The following is a 20,707-nucleotide window of genomic DNA, read 5'->3' as shown; positions in this document are numbered from 1 at the left end:
CATCCAGTGTTCCCGATTCTCCAAATGTGTGATATTCTTTTTCCTGCTCTCAGGGATTCAAGATTCTCATACCATGTGGAGACAATGTCATGACTTGTCAGGTTACCAGTCGAGGTTTGAACAGGGAAAAAGAGAATGTGGCCAGAGAAGTGGGCACTGTGAACGAATAGACAGTGGTGGCTGGGGCTGAGATACAGGAGCCAGGTCTTTTACATCAAGGAGAAACATTCACCCAATCAGATCAGCAGAAGGAGGACACTCCGGACACTGTAAGTCAGTGGTCTTCAAACTTTTTAATGCCGCGCCCCCCCAGTGGAAAAATAAAAATCTTTGGCCCCCCCCTCAGAATTTTTCACAATTATTTTAGAAAGATGGCACTGTTTAAATATGTCTAAACCTATTTAAACATTGCAGTTAGGTATTGTTAGCTTTTAAAAACTGCAATAACATGCTTCTGCTTAAAACAAAGGCATGTTATCTGTATAATATTTCTTCTGGCCAGAGTTTGGCGCCCCCCCTGGAATCACTTGAGGCCCCCCTAGGGGGGCCCGCCCCCCAGTTTGAAGACCTCTGCTGTAAGTAAACAGGTAGCTGAAACAAGTTGCTGAAACAAGTTGCCTCGCAACTGCTTGGTTATTTGTATGGTTCCTGCATGCTCAGTTTGCTCACGATATTTAGTGTTTCTTGCATCTTTGGTTTGTATACCCAATTTCCACTGTGTTCCTTCCTCTAGCTTTGTACTTTGCAGAAGGTGTCTGCTGCTTATTGGCCTTCATTTTGCTGATTGCTGCTTCTCGATGTTTAATGCACCGTGTGGGTTACAGGAATACTCAGCTCTGCGCTTAAGCTCAGATCACCGATTCCCCAACCGGTAATAAGTCCGTATGGAAAAAATGTAGGTGATCCAAGAACAAACTCTCCAAACGATCAGTTCCTTTCCAATCAATATAAGATTTTATTTGCCCATCATAGTTGACACAGTCACAGCCAACACGTGTTTCACGACACCACTGCTTCTCCAGGGCTGGTAATTTCCAAACAATATGACCCCTTTACACAAGGCTATTATAATTTCATTTACATGAATATTAATAGCTGAAAATGACTAATCAGTATGGCCACTTTATACAAAGTAGTCATCACTGTCCCAATTCCATTAAGAGAATTATCTAATAAACTTTCTTATGTTGAGTAATCTTTAACAGTAACAATTCGGAATTTGCAACCCCATATTAAGGTAAACGTCTTCCATTCAAATGATTACAACCAAAGTCAACCTCTACACGTTTAAAATAAATGTCTGCCAGTGCTCCCAAACTTGGGGAAGGCTTCTGAGTACTTTTTGGGCTTGTTCACCACTATCACATACGAAGCGTCAGGTGAGTGGCACTGTGATGGTGATTGTGCTAAAACAGTATGCCCTTGTATACTTTCTATGGCTAATGCCATATCCTTAGCATCATAGCCATGGTAGCTGTACCTGTGGCAACCGCGGTCTCAATGAGAGAAAAATGTGTACCAACCTGAACCACTGCAAGACAAGACATCCAACTTCAGTGTTCTTCTTTTTTCCTGGCCATCCACATTTTCCACCACACAAGAACGTGTCAGATGGAGATTATTCATTCCTCATCCGAAGGCTCTTATGTGGTGGATTAGCATCAGAGTCTGTTCCTTTCTCCTTTTCCACAACCCCACTGGGTTGTGACAGGCTGAAAACATTGGTACATGCAGTGTGCATCCATTTAACATCTTGCAAGACCATGAAAACACAGTTGTCCATGAGTTAGGGCCAGTGGCATCTGCAGTTCAGACTGACAAATCAGACATATCTAATTCAGGTTGGTTGCAAAAAGCTGTATTTAGCCTTCACGTGGAATTGTAGCAGGTTCGACACAGAGGTTTAGCCTTTCATTGCAATAAAAGGTTTATTACATATTTGAGTAACAATATCTCTGTTTATTATATGAAAGAGGACAGAAAGTTCAGCATAATATTGCAATATATTGCTAACAACATAATAAATCAATATTTAAATATTCAGTGCTTATAGACGTAGCCGGAAGGATTTGTTTAATGTTCAGAATCACAATTTCATCCCTGAAACAAGAAGCTAAATTCGAACTTCCTGCAAAGTACAGAACCCACCATACGTGCTTTTCTACTTGAACAAGATTCTGCAGTTATGGCACTTTTATGCTTTTCTGCATACAGAAATTGTCTTCTAAGAACATGGGGCCAGATGTAGCAAGCATTTTTCTGGCCACAAACAGTCCGATTCACAGAATAAGGCCATTTGCGGCCGTAGAAATGCATTTTGTATGTACTAATCCCAAATTGCAAATTGGTAAACATATTACAGAATCGCAGTTTCGAATTGCAATTACATACTGATTCCATTTTTGGAAGGGGCGTGTTAAGGGCGTCCCTTCCAAATTCTGAATCAGGCTCTGATGTATGAATCTTCTGCAAACGAATTAGGGTTGCAAAGCATTTGCACATTAAAACCAACTCAAAGATGGTGGTAACCCATTCACAAATGCGAAGGGGTCCCCTTCGGACCTTTTCCCCTTTGAGAATGTTTAAAGAAACATTTTAGCAGGTACTTGAGGAAAACGGGCTGCGTTTAAAAAAAATGCTTCATTAAACAGCAGTCACAGACATGGTGGTCTGCTGACCCCAGCAGCCACCATCCCTGTAATAGCTGGGATTACTAATGGGTCACTAAGTGCGATCTACCTCAATAATATGTATGAGTTGGGTATATTCTCGACCCACTGGCGATTGCTGATGAAACTCAAAATAGTTTCGTACATTAGAAATTCCAATTTCCTAATTGCAATTGAGTGAGAATCACAATTAGGAACTCAGTATCCAGTTCAGTATCTCAGTGCAGTCAAATCCTCTCTGATAATATTTACAACTTCTAGGTAATGAGTGTATTGAGCACGTATAGTCTTTTACTATGTTAATTTGTGTTCTTTCCACATTTGTATTCGCTCAAGTCTGTTTGCATAACCATACATGTGTGTCCCTGCTTGGTTTAGTTATTCTTAGCAGTTACTTTCAGCTTCATCCTGCCAATCATGCCTCTTGATCTAATTGACCCACCTCTGCCCCACTGCCTGCCTTCAATTTAAAGTATGGCTCATTCTTTAAAATTCATGTCTCCCATAGTCTGGTATTCTACACTTACAAGTTAAGAGTACGCTTTGTAAGCCTCGCTACCACCTACTGATGCACAGTTCTTCTGATTGTTTGATAACTTCTGTCGTTTCCAGCGTGTGTCAATTCACATCTGATGTTCTGGGTTTGTTCTGACCCAATGAACAGCACTGTTGCCTTTTGACTCTGTTAGTTTTTCTCTGGCCATTCTGTGAAAGGGTTACCATTAATCCCCGGGATAAATCCATTAAAGTTCTAGGGGGCTGTCAACTCAAATACATCCCCTCCCTCCCCAGGTCACACTGCGCACTACATGCCACAACTCTTCCTCCTGTTCCCTTTTTAGTGCCAGTTCCTCCAGACCAGTGGTCACCCATTGAGCCTCACACAGCCTGCCTCCTCGCTATCTATTGAGTAAGCAAGCAGTCTGTCCCTCTCATGTTCTACTCTTTTAAAAACAGAACCGCAGAGAGCATGATCAAGAGACAGAGCTGCAGAGAGCTAACGTAGATGATAGGGCAACAAAGAGCTAGAGCTGAAGAAAGCTGTAGCGAGTTAGTCTATGAGGCCCAACTCCAGCAAGCTAGAATGTGACATGGAGCTGCACCCAGCTCATATGCTGCCTCTCCCACAAGATGCCAAAAATCTGACCTAATTTCTTCACCTACATGACCGAAGTCGCCAGCTGGATTAAAACCAACTGCCTCAAACTCAACACAGACAAAACTGGAGTAGTAACCTTCTGCAAAGCTCCTGGCAACCCACGTAAAGAACATTGGATTAGTAATTGACAAACAACTAGCCATAGCATGCCATAAGTAGCCAAGTGAATGTAGTGTCCATTTCCTGCTTACACACACTCAAGATGCTCAAGAAAATCTTACAATGGCTCCCCATTAAAACTTGCAGACCCAGCACCCAAGCCTTCATCACCAGCATGCTGGAATCAACACTCAACTGACAATAAGAGATACAGCAGGTGAGAATGCACACAGAAGACAGAACCACGGATAGGTAGAGTAGAAGGAAAGCTGCAGATAGTTCATGAAATAGAACCGCAGAGAGACACATTGTGAGATAGCTGCGGAAAACTAGATCTTAAGTCAGATCCGCAGAGAGCTAGATCGAGAGAAAAAACAATGGTTGGTTAGAGCAGAAGAAAAAGTTCCAAAGGACCAAAACCACAAGAAAGCTAGGTCAGGAGGCAGATCTGCAGAGAGCTGGGGATCCTGGCATGATCAGTTAATGAAAAGCTCATGCGTTGTAATGTAAAGCTCATGTGTTGTATGCCTCACTTGTCTCCTCTTCACCACACAGTCATGCTCTGGGTCTCAGTCAGGATAAGAGCCCCACTCTCGTCAATCACATACCCACCAAAACTGTCAACAACAGCTGCACTGGAAGTCAACACCATTTGTTCCTAGTTCTATTAGCTCCCTCTAACAGCACCACCCATTGCTCCAGGTTGTTCCTCTTGTTTTTATTGACTTATTTTCTATTACTCAGTAGGGCACTACACAGGAATAAACACAAAAATTCTACTGTAAAATAACATTCTATAACATGTGATGGAAAAATGACCGCAGAGTATTTACAAAACCGTTTTTTAATTGAGAGATAATTCGTACAAAGGGGCAGGTTACATAAGTGCAGGAGCATGCTGCCCGCATTACCATGACCCAATCCACTGTGACAGGAAAATTGGCTCATTGACCCCCTATCTCACTGTCTGACTGACTCTCCCTCTCATGGCGGTCGGGAGACGTCAACACAAAACACAATGTCTCTCCCCCATACCTGGTCTACTGTGGAACGAGAGGGCCCCCTCTCCCAACTGTACACTGTGCTCAAGAAGCAGGCCAAAAAAGGTTTGTCCTGCATTTCCACCAAGTGCTGTCTGTGTAACACAGCCAAAAATGCAAATTGTTCTGCTTAACTACACAGTCCGACATGGATCCCCAAGTTACAGGGAAAACTCCACATTGTCCTTATGTTGTCTGGATTTGCAATGATCTACACACGTAAATGAGACCACTTCAGGTGTTTTACACCTGAAAATATGAGCTAATGATGTACCCATTAATTAAGCATTCATAAACCTGAGTGTTCTGGTAAATCTAAGCATGTTGACTCTCTGGTGTAAACCACTGATGACTGACTGTTGTCCCTATAAGCTCACAACAGTTGTTTCACTCTGTCTACATTTAGTGTAAACTCTATGACTTCATCTATCTCCACATATTAAGCCTAAGTAAATCTCTATTTTTCTTTTCTACATTTACTGTAAATAATATGGCACAACTCTTTTTTATGTCGGGGGAACACATTCATCTTTTTCCAATCTGTGTCTTACTTGCAAAGCGCTCTGACGTCCTTTGGTAAAGATTTGGTCCAATAAAAAGTCCTCTAATAAACAAATATTAAACAATTGAAATGTTATATTCATTTGAAGCAGAAGAGCGGAGAGGGGTTCTTCCAAGCTCCATATATTAAGAGAAACCATAGAATAGCTTTTCAGATATTTCAAGATGCAGGTGTTTCTTGCTGGGGAACTGCTTGATTGTCTCAATCCCTGGGAACTCCAAAGATGTTTTATTTATCGTCCAGATAGCTCAGAGAAATCACACTCCTCATCGGGCTCCATGCCTGAAGCGGGGTCGGTAGCCAATGAAGAAGTCTTAACCAATGTGCCTCTGATGACTTCTTTCAGGAAAGTGAGGTTTGAATATGAGGGACCAGCAACAGTAAAGTACCAGACCCTCATGGGGAAATCACTGTCTATTCTTCCCTTAGAGTACCAACATGACCGGTATATCACTGCCCTGCAATTTTGACAGTTCGATATTTTAAGGTATACCTACAGAATATTTAAAACTTCCACTCTCAGAAGGCTTATGTTTGAAAGCATCACTTTAGACAGTTCTTTAGTTCTTGATGGCTGTCCTGTCATTGTGCACAGAGAGCGTATCTGTCTCACAATCATTCATGACTTTGCTCACTCTTTCTTTCCACTAAAACATCTATCTCTTCGATTTCATTCAACCTATTTAATTCTTATGGCTTGCCCAGTTCAAACAGAATCTTACAATGCATACACATGTTCAACTTTACAAATATAACATTCAAGGCATTTGAAAGTACTAAATGAAGGCACCTCTTGGTGCTTGTCAGAGGGTGTCCCTACAGGGCATCTTCAGATTCTGTGTTCTTATGCTTGGGTCTGTTCGGGGAGCATTTGTCCCTATTCACCTTTCATGTATAATTGTTCCTTTTGGTTGACACTTTTTCTCGCTCTTGTTATTTTGGACTGCTCACTTTTGATGTGGACTATCACCATCAACATCTATAACTAGGAGCTTATCTTGCAACTTACTGCAACTCGAACAAGTATGCCCAGATAAAATATGTGTGTTCTGACAACTGATTTATCGCAGGGATGTGATGTGTGCTATATTCCTTGCTAGCACTATGTAACCCAGCCTTATTGGGGAACAAGGTATGTTTAACATATTGTGTCTGCCTTAGCCTTACAGTTTCAATGTACTTGCTTTCAATTCAGATGGAGGGCTAGGGTTGGCTTTAGGATATTTCGTTTTCTGGGGGGTTGTGAGGGAATGAAGATAATATCTCAGGGTCTCAGTGGAATTATCACTTTCTGGGCAATTGTATTCCTAATATCCTATAAGTCTATTCTCTGCCCCAGTCGTGGCGTCTTCCCAGAATTCTGCCCCTACGCTTCCTTCTCCTTCTCCTTATTGAAACATCTACCTGCACAACTCAAAACTGGAGAGCACGTTGGAAGACAGGGAGCCAGAATCTAGGCCAACTCCAGAAAAAACTGTGTGACCGTCAGATATTCTAGCTGTAGCTTTACCCTTCAAAAATCTACATCATTATTGTGTTCCCCTAGATGGGCGGCATATTAATGAAGTGGCCAGAAGGTAAAAAATTAATTCATTAAGGAGCAAGATGCAAGAATTGTAAACCTGAAGCAAAAAAGGCTTTTTTCAGCAAAAAGATTAATTTTATTTTAATATCCTCATCTTTAGAACTAGGAGGTAGGCATTGAGTAGTGAAAATTTGTGTTACCACACCATTTGCGCCTTGAGTCTTGGGTGAACAGCTAGATAAAGGACTGCAAGAGTGTGCATATATGGTATTGAGATGATGATAAGGAAGGTACCTCTACCACTGCACATTACATTTTGGTGATATATTCCATTTTTTACTCAGCATAAAATGAACATTTTTGCACTTAGACACCTTTTGCGCTATATTATACCAAGTGTATTTCAAGTGCATCAAACAGTTCAGTCCCATCTAGGGGGACATTTATCTGTGAGTGATGAAGATCTCTAAGAGATGCATTCTTTGTCTCTCAGGTGCATTCGTCGTAACGGTATCAGTCCAATATTTTATTATGAGTTTTTGTTGACATATTGAAGCTAACCTTAGCGTTTCCTCAATAAGAGCGTACATAAGCACAGGTTGCACTTATGACGTGATCCTTGGCTAAGCCCTAAAAGAAGTCAGTGGGTGTCTGGGCCTACAGAAGATCCAGTATCAGCACTCATGACCCTCAACAGCTCTGAATGCTTACTCATACCCCTGCCTGAAATCAAGTGGCTTATCCTCTTCCAAATCTTCATGCATTCCTTTTCGAGGGTCTATGACTGACCCTGTAGTCAGCTGCTCTTCAGCCTCCCTTCCAGGCACTTGTCTTGATTTTATTTTCTCCGTTCAGAATTTTGAGGACTAGTTACTCCCATCTGTGATGTACATCTCAAAGAACTAGCCTACGAGCCACAGTTATTTAGTGTAACCTCCTTCTCTTAAAACACAAACGAACCCACATCAACTGAGTACATGAAACCCTTGTACAGAGCACACTGCAGAATGCACCTTATACTAGAGCTTGCAATACTTCAAATGGGGAAAATGGTTTGGATGAATTGTATTTTCTGTTAATTGTGCAGTTTTAATGTTCGATCAAAATCAATGCATTTGAAATTGTGGGGCTGCATCTGAAGATAGTGGAGACCTCGCCCAAGAATGTCAAAGCTGATTTCGAGCATCAACCTGTACCTAGCCACATTGATCTAATCTTAGTATCTACGACAAGGAACTGGGAGACAAATCTAAAGGCTCTGGTAAGATGGTGGTTAGCTGTCCTCAAAATAAAATAGCTAAAAGTTAAAGAGGCCCTGATGTGCTATGGAACCTCAAGCAGGTGGCATTTTACTCTATATGTACAGCAAGGAGTTCAGGTTAGATCTACGATGAGAGACATGGCTTAGCCAATGGCATTAAATGAAATGCCATTCTATGCCCTCTACCCTCTGCTATGCTTCTCTCCACTCCATTCACTTTTAAAAAGGGTGCTGAGCAGACATCACTTAGGTGAAGATAACAACAAAATATTTCCCATATCGCCTATTATTCCAGCTTTGTCACCATCTTTAGACATGTCTCTGAAGGACGTCTTAAAATGTTTTAGAAAAATGTCATCACTTTCATGAATCATCAGAGCAAATTCCCTCTCATTTTCATGGAACATGTTTATACTTCTAAGAAAAATCGTACCAAAGCTAGGAGCGCTGTGCAAAGTCATGTCCCGAATCACCCTTGTTCCAAAACAGGACCACATCAAAAGGAACTGCTGAGCCACTTTCTTCAAAGATCCGTGACTCTTGGCAGGAACCTACAAAAAGAGAGAATAAAGATTTGTGCTATAAGAAAAAGTGCCTTAAGAAGAAACATGTGTGAAGATAAACAGAATGCTAACAAATAGAGCTACCTAGCCCCCTGAGCTTCCTGGGGCTTAGCTCACATAGTCACACTGGCAATGATGCCTAGAAGGCAGAGTAGGCGCACTTTTACATCTGATGCTCAAGTTTGGGCTTGAGGAGCTTGGGCACTAACCACTGTACCCCTGTTAATTAAGAATAGTCACTACAGAGTACATTTTCTAGGTTTTGCCGTCAAGTTTTATTGAAGAGACAGGAAACACACGAAATAAATTAAATAAATGACTCTTTGGAGCATGAAACATGAATACCTGTGAAGCAAATGTATAGATATTATATCATTTTATACTTAATATCAAACTGGTACGTAAATATTGAGTTACAAATTTTGTGGTCGAACATATCAAATAAGTATAGATTTACTATGCTTGGTTCCACATATATGCACCTTAGCGATAACAGGGATATTATAGTTAGGTTCAGATCTTACACACACAAAACCGTAAAAATTCAGCAGTTATAGTTATACTTATCTCACGAAACTATAACTCATGCCCTAAGGAAACTGTAACTCACGCCCTGCCATGCACAGTTTTCTCATCAATAGTTTTAATGCCAATGTTGCAATGATGTCACCAATGCTATCATCGAACATGCCATGACAGATGTATATGTGGGGTAATTAGCAGTGCATGGTGAGGGTGTAAGTTATACTTAATTTAGGGCACGAGTTATAGTTTATTGAGATAAGTATAACTATAACTGCTGAATTTCTATGGTTTTGTGTGTGTAAAGTCTGAATCTAACTATAACGTCCCTATAATCTTTAGTTTCCTAGTGAATTTCTATGTTTTTTGTAATTCTATTTCCTGACTAAAACTTCCTTGTAACCTCTGTTTTTTTCATTTAATTTTTAGGGGGTTTTAACGTAAAGTAATATTTAATTACCATATGTTAATCCAACCAGCACCCTGCTTGGCCTTTGAAAAGTGTGAGTGGGTATATGAGTGGCTGTGTGGTTCTGTGACTGGCTGTGTGAGTGGTTTTGTGGGTCTGTGAGAGGGTGTGTGAGTGCCTGTATGGGTATTTGAGGGGGTGTATGATTGGTTCTGTGGGTGTTTAAGTGGGTGTATGAGTGTGTGAGTGGGTGTGTGAGTGGCTGTGATGGTCTGTGACTGGGTGTGGTAGTGGTTTTCTGGGTCTGTGAGTGTGTGTGTGAATGGGTGTGTGAGTGGGTCTGTAAGTCCGCCTGTGAGAGGATGTATTTTTTTTTTATTGGGGTCTCGATCCACATATCTGTTGCAGATTCACACAGGGGGACCTGCTGAGCACAGCAATGGATCCGGGGATACACAGGAGCAAAAAAATAAACATTTTGGGCAATTTATTCCCCATGAGAGGTATCTCTAAGACCCCTCTATCAGTCCCCATGGGTCAGGATACCTCTATCCTGACCCGATATGTCCTAATTCATCTTTATCCCACCCCCCAGGGGAACCATGTCCTGATTGACAAAATAGCAGCCGCAACTCTTCTAGCAGGTTGCAGCCAGCCAATCATGGCATTGATCTTGGTGCTCTGTGGATCCGCAACTCTAGATAAACATAAATATTTTTCTTTAATAACTTCAAAACTACTGAACTGATATACACCGAATTAAAAAAATATATCTTTCTGGACCAGTATTTAGCTTTCTGCCAAATTGGGTGTAATTCTGTTCAGCGGTTCGGGTTGTAGTCATGTCTAAAATCGCTATGGTAAATTGCATGGGGAAAATGCGTTTTGAGGCCCTCCTTTTCCTTGGCTCCCGCTTGATGAATCACCCCGAAACTTTCCAGACAGCAGCTGAATTGACTGGTACACTAGTTTTGACAATTTAGTGAAGATTTGGCAAACGGCACCAAAGTGATTAGGAAAACAAAATACGCTTCTCCTATGGAAGCTAGGTCCCAGCTATAGCTAACTAGTGGCAACTGCCAGTAGGCTATATATATATATATAGATTTATATTTTTTTTTTCAGAAAACATGCTCAATTGGAACCGTACACCTTCTGAACTGCAGCCAAACACCCATAACATAACCATAACTTCTTCAATTTATACTGTGTAGCATATCCTTATGTGTTAGTAAATATGAGGGATAATGCTAAAAGAAGAAAACATAGCTTTGGAAGAAACACATTGACAATCCGTGAAACGTTTGCTTTTTAATGTTTCAGTGCTATTTGTATTCTTCAGGAATACACAAAATGTCTAATTCTGCTTTCAGTGAAATTGCAAAAGAATATGATCAAAACGAGAAAAACGGAGGGAAAAAAATAAAAATCATATAACAGGAAGTAAAGCAAGTATATGATAAAATGATATTTACCTAAAGGAAATAAAATGGGTTAGGAGATGGATTCATGGGTTCTTCGCCTGCCTGTTCCAAATGTGACAAAATTGATAATTTCAAATACGATGAACAAAGGGCTTCATATGAAGCAAGCTGATATTTTAAAGAAAGGCTTTTCCCATTCAAATATGTTATGGTGGAAACGTAAACAATCTCCTCCCAAACTAAGAAGAATGGCTTTGTAATGCAGTTTAAGAGATCAAGTTGTTAAGGATAAACTTTAGACCCGCAAGGAATTGTCTGTAACCTACTCCCAGTCATGACCTGCCGCCCAATAATGTTCAGATAAGAGGATCCCAAGAGACTGGTGTTATGAAAGGGTTTGAAACAAATAAACACATTTCAGCAATTAGGGGCTTAATAAATCGGGCCGTGCTAGAAAATATAAACTAAAAATATAATCTATTCATTCCTTTCACGTATTCACGTTAAAAGGTGTGTTTAAAAGATAGGAGTTTATTAAAATCCAGTAATGTAAAAGGAAAATGTGTATCAATAAACATTGGCCCTCATTCCGATTCCGGCGCTCATTCCGCCCTCCATAATACCGCTCCGCGGTCAGAAGACCGCGGAGGGTATTATGAGTTTTTCCCTGGGCTGGCGGGCGGTCTCCAAAAGACCGCCCGCCAGCTCAGGGAAAAACTCCCTTCCCACGAGGATGCCGGCTCGTAATAGAGCCGGCGGAGTGGGAAGGTGCGACGGGTGCTGTTGCACCCGTCGCGTATTTCACTGTCTACAAGGCAGACAGTGAAATACATTTTGGGGCCCTCTTACGGGGGCCCCTGCAGTGCCCATGCCGTTGGCCGTTTGCAGTGCCCATGCCGTTGGCATGGGCACTGCAGGGGCCCCCAGGGGCCCCGCGACTCCCCCTCCCGCCATCCGGTTCCCGGCGGGAGAACCGCCAGGAACTGGATGGCGGGAGGGGGAGTCGGAATCCCCAAGCCGGCGCAGCAAGCTGCGCCGGCTTGGAGGATTCCTTGGGGGCAGCGGGAAACCGGCGGAAGACCGCCGGTTTCCCTTCTCTGACCGCGGCTAAGCCGCCGCGGTCAGAATGCCCCGCGGGGCACCGCCGGCCTGTCGGCGGTGCTCCCGCGTGCCGCGGCCCTGGCGGTTCTATACCGCCAGGGTCGTAATGAGGGCCTATATGTTTTACATCAGAATTCCGTGACATCAGCGCCACAGTTATAGTGCTGTAAGTTAGTGAAAACATACTAGTGGCAGCATCATCATGGGAATCAGACAGCGGATGTCTCAGTGAAGAGAGCCTTGAGAGGATACGCAAGCAACAGTCCATCAATGGAACACATATCAAGGACTATCGATTGTCTGCAGCCAACATATCTCAACCAGAGCTGCTGGTCGTACTAAGCCTGCTTCAGGACATGATGCAAGCTCTTGTCAAATTGTCTTCATGGTTCCCCTTGAGCGTGACTTGTGAATAAAAGTAATTTAAGGTGAGAGCCCTGTGGTTAACCAGTGCCTGCTAATGTGTTCAGTCACGTGAATGATCCCTCTGAATGGAGTGGCACAAAACAAATACTCTGGCAAATCAGTCAACATGCAGGTTTGGAATTCTCTGTCTCATTATTTTCTTAGAGATGTACTTCCTGTGCATATCTTGTGATGTTATATCACACATTTAGGCACTCGTTATTGTTTCAAAGTGGTACTGAGGCAAAGGGGGTACCTCTAACGCAGCTCCTCAATCAATTATACCACACTATTTACACAGCAAAAGCACCAAAACAGCCTTAATTTTGGAGCAGAACCTGTCCCATTGTCAATCCTTTTGTAAAGAAGGGCATCATACATGTTATGAAAATAAATAAAATAAATATCTGTTGTTCCACAATAAGTTCAGTAAGCATGTACGTTATAGTCTGAGCAATATATAATGTATGATAAAATAGTCCAAAAGTGATAAAATATTAACTTTGTGAATACATTTCTGTTGGGGTAAAACCCCATTCATGATACACTATGGGCCTGATTACGAGTTTGGCAGACAGTTTAGGCCGTCTGCCGAACTTCTGACGGGAAGGTTGCCACCATAGTGGGTACCTCCCCGTCAGGCCCATTAAGAGTTTCCTGCTCAGTCAGCAGATGGAAACCTGAGTTTCTGCCTACTGGCCTAGCTAAAAACACCCTACAGCCTGGTCTCTGGCTCATAATCGAGCCGGCAGCAACGCTGTAGGATGCAGGGTGCACCAGCACCCTCACAATGTCCACAGTCTGCAAAGCAGACAGTGAACATTGCGAGGGTGCTGGTCAGGGGGACCCCTGCACTGCCCATGGCCCCTGCACCCGTTCTCAGCCAGCCTTTTCATAGCAGTGGTACCGCTATGGAATCACTGGAGGAGAATGAGGTCGTAATCCCCATAGCAGCGCTGCTTGCAGAGCTGTCCTGGTGGATTAGGACAGCCGCAACCGCCAGATTCCCAGGATCTCTGATCCTGGCTGTGTGGCGGTCCAACCGGGGCACGACCGTCGTGGTCATAATGTGGCGCTCGGACTGGCCTATTGGCAGCGGGCCACCGCGAGTCTGGTGGCGAAGTGACCGCCAGACTGATAGTTACCACCTACATCATGACAATGAATTTAGGCTGTAAAAGCAGACTGGTCAAGGTGGTAGCAGAAAAAAATCCACAGAGCATTTTAATACCATCTTCATAAGGAATTGCACTTTTTTTGGGCACAATAGGTAATGAAAAATTTATATTCTATAAAAAATTAAATTTCAAATGCATAAGGCAAAAATAGTTTGTCCCTCCTTCCAGAAATGTTGTTGCCTACCTTGATTGAATTGTCCCACATTCCATCTACATAGGTAGATTTAAATACACTTCTGAGTTATGTCAATATATGCTTCATTGGAACACTTTGTTTGCCCTGTTTTGTTTTCGTAAATATGTATATCTTATTTAAAAATTCAAAGTTCTCCAACAAGGGCAGTGTTGTATGGTCATGGGAGGGTAGAATGGTTACCCGCGACACCGACTGGTCTTATAGAGTTATAACAAGCCATGTTCTTTTTTAGGTCGAGTCTACCAGGCCACACACCAGTCTGGCTGAGAAAGACATATTATGGGCTTACCAAGAACATACAAGGGTTTGTAGACTGCTCATTGCTTACCATTGGCTGGTCTTCCTGTCACTCTCGTTTACCTGCTTCTTATTTGTGCCCAGGTTTGTCAATGTTCTCACAAGAAGCACAGCTTCTTACCATCTCTTTTTATTGGCTGGCTTCTTCCTTGTACTGCTTGCATTTCAAGGAAATGTTTTTTCATTTTATGTAAAGTACTCCAAAGAGTGTATGTGTTTTCCAGCTGTCTCCCTCATTCTCTCTCTACCATAATTCCATGTTGCTCACTAACACCTGTATGCTTCTACCTTGCCCACTCCAGTTTGCTCCTTTGCCCGTGGCTTCTCCTCCCCACCCCTGCCCTCCATGTTGCTTCAGTCATCCAGCACTCTGTGCTACTTCCCCCACCCACACCCTCCTTCTCTGATGATCGTAACTTCTCCTACCCATAACCACCCTCTATGTAGCTTCTGTCCCCCAGTTTTCTGTGTTGCTGCTCCCACATGTGCCCTCCTTCTCTATCGCCCACTGTTTCTCACCCCCAGGTTGCTCCCTGCCACCCATGCTGTTTTGAGTTTCACTCCACACCCTGTACCTTGCCCCCTCTACCCGCTCCCTATCTGCGTCTACCCTCACTTCACAAAAATGCTTTCATGCATTTTTTCTTGTTTTGTTGATTCAAGTCACAAATGGAAAGAAAAAGGCCCCACATCATTTGGTAGCACACACACATTTGTGAAGTGTGTGCCTCCAAAATGACACAGCTGGCTGTATCATAGTCTTTTTTTCTTATGTAGCCGTGCTGCAACGAATCAATGATGCTGTAAAGAATGGCTAAAAACCTTTGACAAAGCCAACAGGTCTCAACAGCAACACATTGCCTTTGCCAATGCTTGTTTTTTAAGCTAACAGCAATCAACGTGTTGTGACCTGTAAAGCCATATAATAACAGAATAAGCGACTCTACAATTTCCGTTAGCAAAGTGTTGTTCGCTTCACAAATAAGATAGTACGAATGTGCTTCTAGTCACGTGGGGCAGACAGACGACCCACAAACTGAAGTCTTCCTAAACTCCATTGATGAGAAACAGCATGTTCAGCTATGTGTTCCTGGTCTCTGTACACTGTTTGCGGGATTCAGCTCTGTTCTGGAAATCTATTCTAGTTCTGATATAATTTTCATAATTTTATAATCTGAATATATTACATATAATTATTTAGCCCTTTGTGGCTCAAACCTAACCTCTCTTGCCTGGATTTTCCTAACAAAACAATACAAACTGTGCTTGGGATCTCAATATGAATGATAGACCTACAACCTCTGACTCATTTCATAGTAAGCATAATGATAGGTTGGCAACATTATCTCCAAATATATTTACACTTGTGCTTAAAGACCCAATTTACCTTTTTTAGAGTATATGTGACCATCAAGACTGTAAAACATGGCCCATGGCCCATGGCCCCTGCAGTACAGCGAGGCCCAAAGCTCCTAGTCCTGGGGAGGCCGCCTCAGCCAAGAGTTATCTTTGCCCTGAAAGACTGTCTAGCTGTGAAGGGAAGCCCTTCCACGTATGTCACAGGAGAGCCCCCTCAAGTTTCATTAGGCCTCTAGTGAGTGTTTGGCCCTGGCTTTGCCCCTGGCCGTTGGTCAACAACCAATATGTTTTCCCAGTAACCGTAAAGTGCACTTTCATATTTACAGTGGGCTGTGACTGTGAACTGACCTTCACGACGCATCTGTCCACCATGGAATCAAGCCACTCGATGTAGCATTCGATGGGTGACTGCTCCTCCAGAAGGTGATCAAACTCCTGATACACTGCCAGAGAACAGACAAAAACAGGCAAAAATGAGACAGATAAAATATCCCCCTAAACGATTGCTATCTCTAATTTAAGGATTGTAATAACATTTATGGTTTTGTATTGGTTCTTACTGCTTATTTCTAGTTGTTGTTCGGGGTTCAGTGGCATAACGTAAAAGGATGCCACGAGCCCCACACCCCCGACTGTGAAGAGGGACCCAGGGTCTTCCATATCTCACAAATACTCAGCCTTGGGTGAAATGGGGGACCTCTGAAAGTTTTGAGGGACCCTAAAGAGTTGTGGGCCTCTCTTGGCTGCAGCGGCCTGTATGACACCCCACGTTTAGATACCAAGCATTATTTTCTCCTAGTGAACTTGAGACAGAACACAGGCCCAGATTTTACCCAGCAGTCTTTGTGCAGAAGCAAACTAGCAGGATTTGTCACTATGGCACGGTAACATAGCCCTCCATTGATGATTAATGAGGTCACCACTCTTCCCAAAGCATGGTTTCTAAACCTATAGGTCATAACCCCAAAGGGGGTTCAATAGAAGGCTTTGGGGGTGGGGCGTCACGTGGTGAGCAGATCAATCATTAACAAGCCACAACCAACTTAGAAGTAGTAAAAACAGAATGATGTGATATCCATGGGGTAGTTAGGAACAGTCACATGCATTAAATCAATGCCTGGGGCCATCACTTATTGTTGCAACGTTTCTGCTGCCCAACCACCTGTTGCTCGTGCAGCGATGTAGCCACAACCTCACCAGCTTCTGGTGGCTCAGGTCTGACAAAAACTAGCCCGGGCCAATTAAATTCCACATTCCCCGTGTCCTAGCTAAGCATTCTGTCTCACAGCAGTTAGAAGCCCTACAAATTATCACCAGCCAACTGCTTTTGAATTCTATAAAGGGAGAAAAATAATTTACATTTGAATGCACTGACCTTTCAGTCAAACCTTGGTAGGAACAAGCAATGAAATTAAAAAGATGTTCCTGCTGGAATATGAGGCAGGCCTTCTCTTGCATTCCAGCAACTCTTGGTTTTCTCTTTGCTCAGGCGTGTCTTACAGTGACTTCTCTACGCTTGGCATTTCGATCACGCCATTTTAGGGAAAGTGTTGATAGTGCAGAGCCTTTTGAAAATGCTTGCACCTTTAAATTAAATGTATATATATTTTTAAGAACAACTATACATTTACGTTGGGTAACCTTAAGAGGCACCTGCTTTAATTTCTGTAAGCTGTTCTGTAGTCGGCCCTAAAATGCCCTTCTCGGTCAATTCTAAGATTTAAGGCCTCACTTAGGTTTTCACTGGAAGCCACGGAATATAATTCATCAGAGTTCTAAACCCAGCAGGTCAGCCTTCTAAAGCTGATCGAACGAGTAGCGTTGAGGTCGGTAACAATTAACACCAGTTATCAATGATTGATACATGATACATACATGTAAATGATGCATTGTCCTGTCTAAGTGTACTAAATTATTTAATATCAGGGTGACATGGTACCATGTTCATAAGCCGAATAACACTTGTGTCACTTTATTCAGAACGGAATGATTGGAGAAGGCATCTATCTAGCGTTCTCGGACTAAACTGTACTACGCTATGACTAGGGCTCGGCCCTACTACTTGGATCAATTTGCTGATGTGATGTTTGCAAACAATAGGTGTACGAGTATGAAAAATATGTGGCTACAATGATTTGTATGAAACGACGGCCCATGTTAATATCCTTGGGACAGCAGTGGGTAAATGGCACCTATTTACGCATGTCAGATAGATAGGGCAGGTTTCTGCAGTGCTAATGCAACACGAATAGCCTGTCCTAAATACTGTTTGACAAAAATATAGTGTCCTAAATATCGTTTATAAAAATATCACCCTTTTAGAGTTCATAATTGTAAACCCACTTTTTTGAAAACGTTAAACGTCAGATGATTATTTTGTTGTTGATATTCTGATATACAATCAGGTGCAGTGATAATTTACTTTATTGTAATTTATAGCTTATACTCCATCAGAGCTGTGACTTTCCAATACTGGGGCACAGTTTTTCATTCCGCTATCATCCAAAGGAGGGTTCATTTTCAAATGCCTAAAAACTGGTGCATGGATAAGCCAGGGCATTCTTCCATATCAGTGATGGTCAATGGTGGCTGGTAATTTTAGCAGGGAGGGGATTGGGCAGGCAACACACACACACACACACATACACACTCACACACCTATGCAGTCACACACACATGCACACACACACACATCCATTCACAACATTTACTCACAAATTCAGCCATTCATACATATGTGCAACCACCAAACAAACAAAACTTGCCTGTGCTGCAGCTTGGGAGGGAAGCTTTGGAGGTCCCAGGAGGTTTGTGACTGCTGCCTCCTCTAAAGGCTGACATTAAGTCAGCCAATGAGAAGAGGCAGCAGTGCCTCACTAGTTACAGAGTGGATGGGGTCAGTAAGACTGCTGGCCCCACCCACTCTGTGAGGAGGTGTTACTGATTGACACTTGGGCCTGGGCACTTCATGGCTTAAAACTGAAGCATCCTGGGTCTAAACAAGTGAGTGAAGGTGAGGGCCTTGAGGCATTTTTACCAGGCTGAAGTAGTTATGCCCACAGGCCTGTGAACTCCTCAGCCTGGCAAAGTTCAACTCAGGCAGCTTGGAGCATGCACGTTTAGCACATGTCTAGCTCGTGGCTGCCTTCCCTGAACAAGAAGAGTGTTGATGAAGCTCACCCATGCTAACATCATTTTCCAATCCAAATCCTTTGGACAGCAGTGGTAAATGCCACCTATTTACGCATGTCAGATAGATAGGGCTAGTTTCTGCAGTGGTAATGCAACAAGAATAGTCTGTCTTAAATATTGTTTGACAAAAAGATAGTTTCCTAAATATTGTTGATAAAAATATCACCCTTTTGGAGTTTGAAATTGAAAACCCACATTTTGAGAGAATCTTCTGGTTGGGGAAAAAGGTGGGGCATGGCTCTTCTGCCCGTACGGACGGTCCACAGCTGCAGCTGGTGGTAATTGCTATGGGAAATACAGAACATCTTCATCTGCTCCAAATTCAAAAGAATTTGGGTCAGATTAACAGATTTCAATAGGCAGCAACCTTAAAAGAGTGACTTGATCACACACAGTTCCTAGGGCAACTATTCGGCTCAGTCGTTTTTTGGCAGACTCAATGGTCAAACAAAAGAAGTGCGACTGAGAAATGCAGATGCAAAAGCCGAATCCCTGCTCGCTATCTATGCGTGCCAGAAGGCATCTACAATGCACACTTTGCCTAGTGCACAGTGTAGAGGCCCAAATCTAGCAACATAGGGTGAATGGAATCACTTTGAATTAGATCACACACTTAATTTGTCGTACAAAAAACAAAAGATGTGGCCCAGAGTTTTACTTAAGAGGCCAGTGCCCACACTGCTGAGCGCCACGGTTGCCAAATACGAGAGCCTGCATTGTCTTGATTTCAACTCATGCCTCTTTTCTTGACCACTCAACACTTCCTGTCTTTTAATTTCATTTTTGCAAGTTTTTATCCCTGCTTTCTACCATTGTCGTTGTTTCCATATATGTCCCCTTCTAATTCCTTTTTCTACCTTTCTCTATCTCTTTCACCCCGATTCATAATTTTATGATAAATATTAATTGTCAAAGCCAAAAGGTCTGACTTTAATGTGCTAACAGATGTAAACACAGGAATTTGCAAATGTTGTTTGCATGCATTGCAAGTATATATGCTGGTAAGCAAGTTAAAGCCTTCACTATTGGGTTTGAAGTGCTGAAGAGAAGGAGGGGGGAGCTGCCAAAAAGGATTGCTTCTTGTATTGATTGCATATTACTCATAAAGCACTGACAAGCCAGACCTAAAAATAAATCCTGGAGCGGTGACCTACTTTGTGCCATTCACAGCGCACTGTTGAGTCATGTAGGACCCTGCTGCTTGAATTATCTTACAATACAGTGCTCTGCTGAAATCATGTCCCAAAATCAAGATTTAGGGCCTGATTACTACCTTGGTGGAGGGGATTACTCCATCAAAACCGTGATGGATATCCCGCCCACCAGATTACAAGTTTCATTATACCCTATGGAACTTGTAATACGTCGGACGTGATCTGCGTCACGTTTGTGACAGAGTAATCCCCTCCACCAAGGTCGTAATCAGGCCCTTTGTTTCTGGGAGCTTCCAAAGCCAGAAAGGGCCAGAACAACGTCCAAAGTGAGAAGCAGGAAGTGGCTGACGTCCATAGATTGCAGCGTGTTTAAAATAGAATTTCTATCTGTGGAGCCTAGGAAGTATTCATGCATTGCCTGCTCAACAGTTTTTTTTTACCCAGTAATGTCTTTTTCAGTCGTCCTATCCTGGCACTGTGCCCAGATGGGTACGCCTGCAAATCCAATTGGCAGCTCTCACTTCAGTTGTGGACTCACTCTTTCTAAATGGAATGCAGGTGTCTTCTGCCTGGACCCTCACCATACTATTGA

The 20,707-nt window shown here is 42.7% G+C and overlaps 1 protein-coding gene across 3 annotated transcripts in view; it reads right to left on the bottom strand.

Annotated features, from left to right (window-relative positions):
• Positions 1 to 20,707, bottom strand: part of RFX4 (regulatory factor X4) — a 236,973-nt gene that overhangs the window by 46,616 nt on the left and 169,650 nt on the right. For all 3 annotated transcript variants that reach the window (XM_069228352.1, XM_069228351.1, XM_069228353.1), the window contains exons 12-13: positions 16,118 to 16,212; positions 8,749 to 8,866 (exon numbers count right to left, since the gene is read on the bottom strand). In XM_069228352.1, coding sequence (XP_069084453.1) covers positions 8,749 to 8,866; positions 16,118 to 16,212 — 213 coding nt within the window. The remainder of the gene's footprint in view (positions 1 to 8,748; positions 8,867 to 16,117; positions 16,213 to 20,707) is intronic.

This window comes from Pleurodeles waltl, chromosome 4_1 (assembly GCF_031143425.1).
Source record: "Pleurodeles waltl isolate 20211129_DDA chromosome 4_1, aPleWal1.hap1.20221129, whole genome shotgun sequence".
Taxonomy (NCBI): Eukaryota; Metazoa; Chordata; class Amphibia; order Caudata; family Salamandridae; genus Pleurodeles; species Pleurodeles waltl.
The sequence above is the reverse complement of the archived record's forward strand: the minus strand, read 5'-3'. Positions and strand labels throughout refer to the sequence as shown.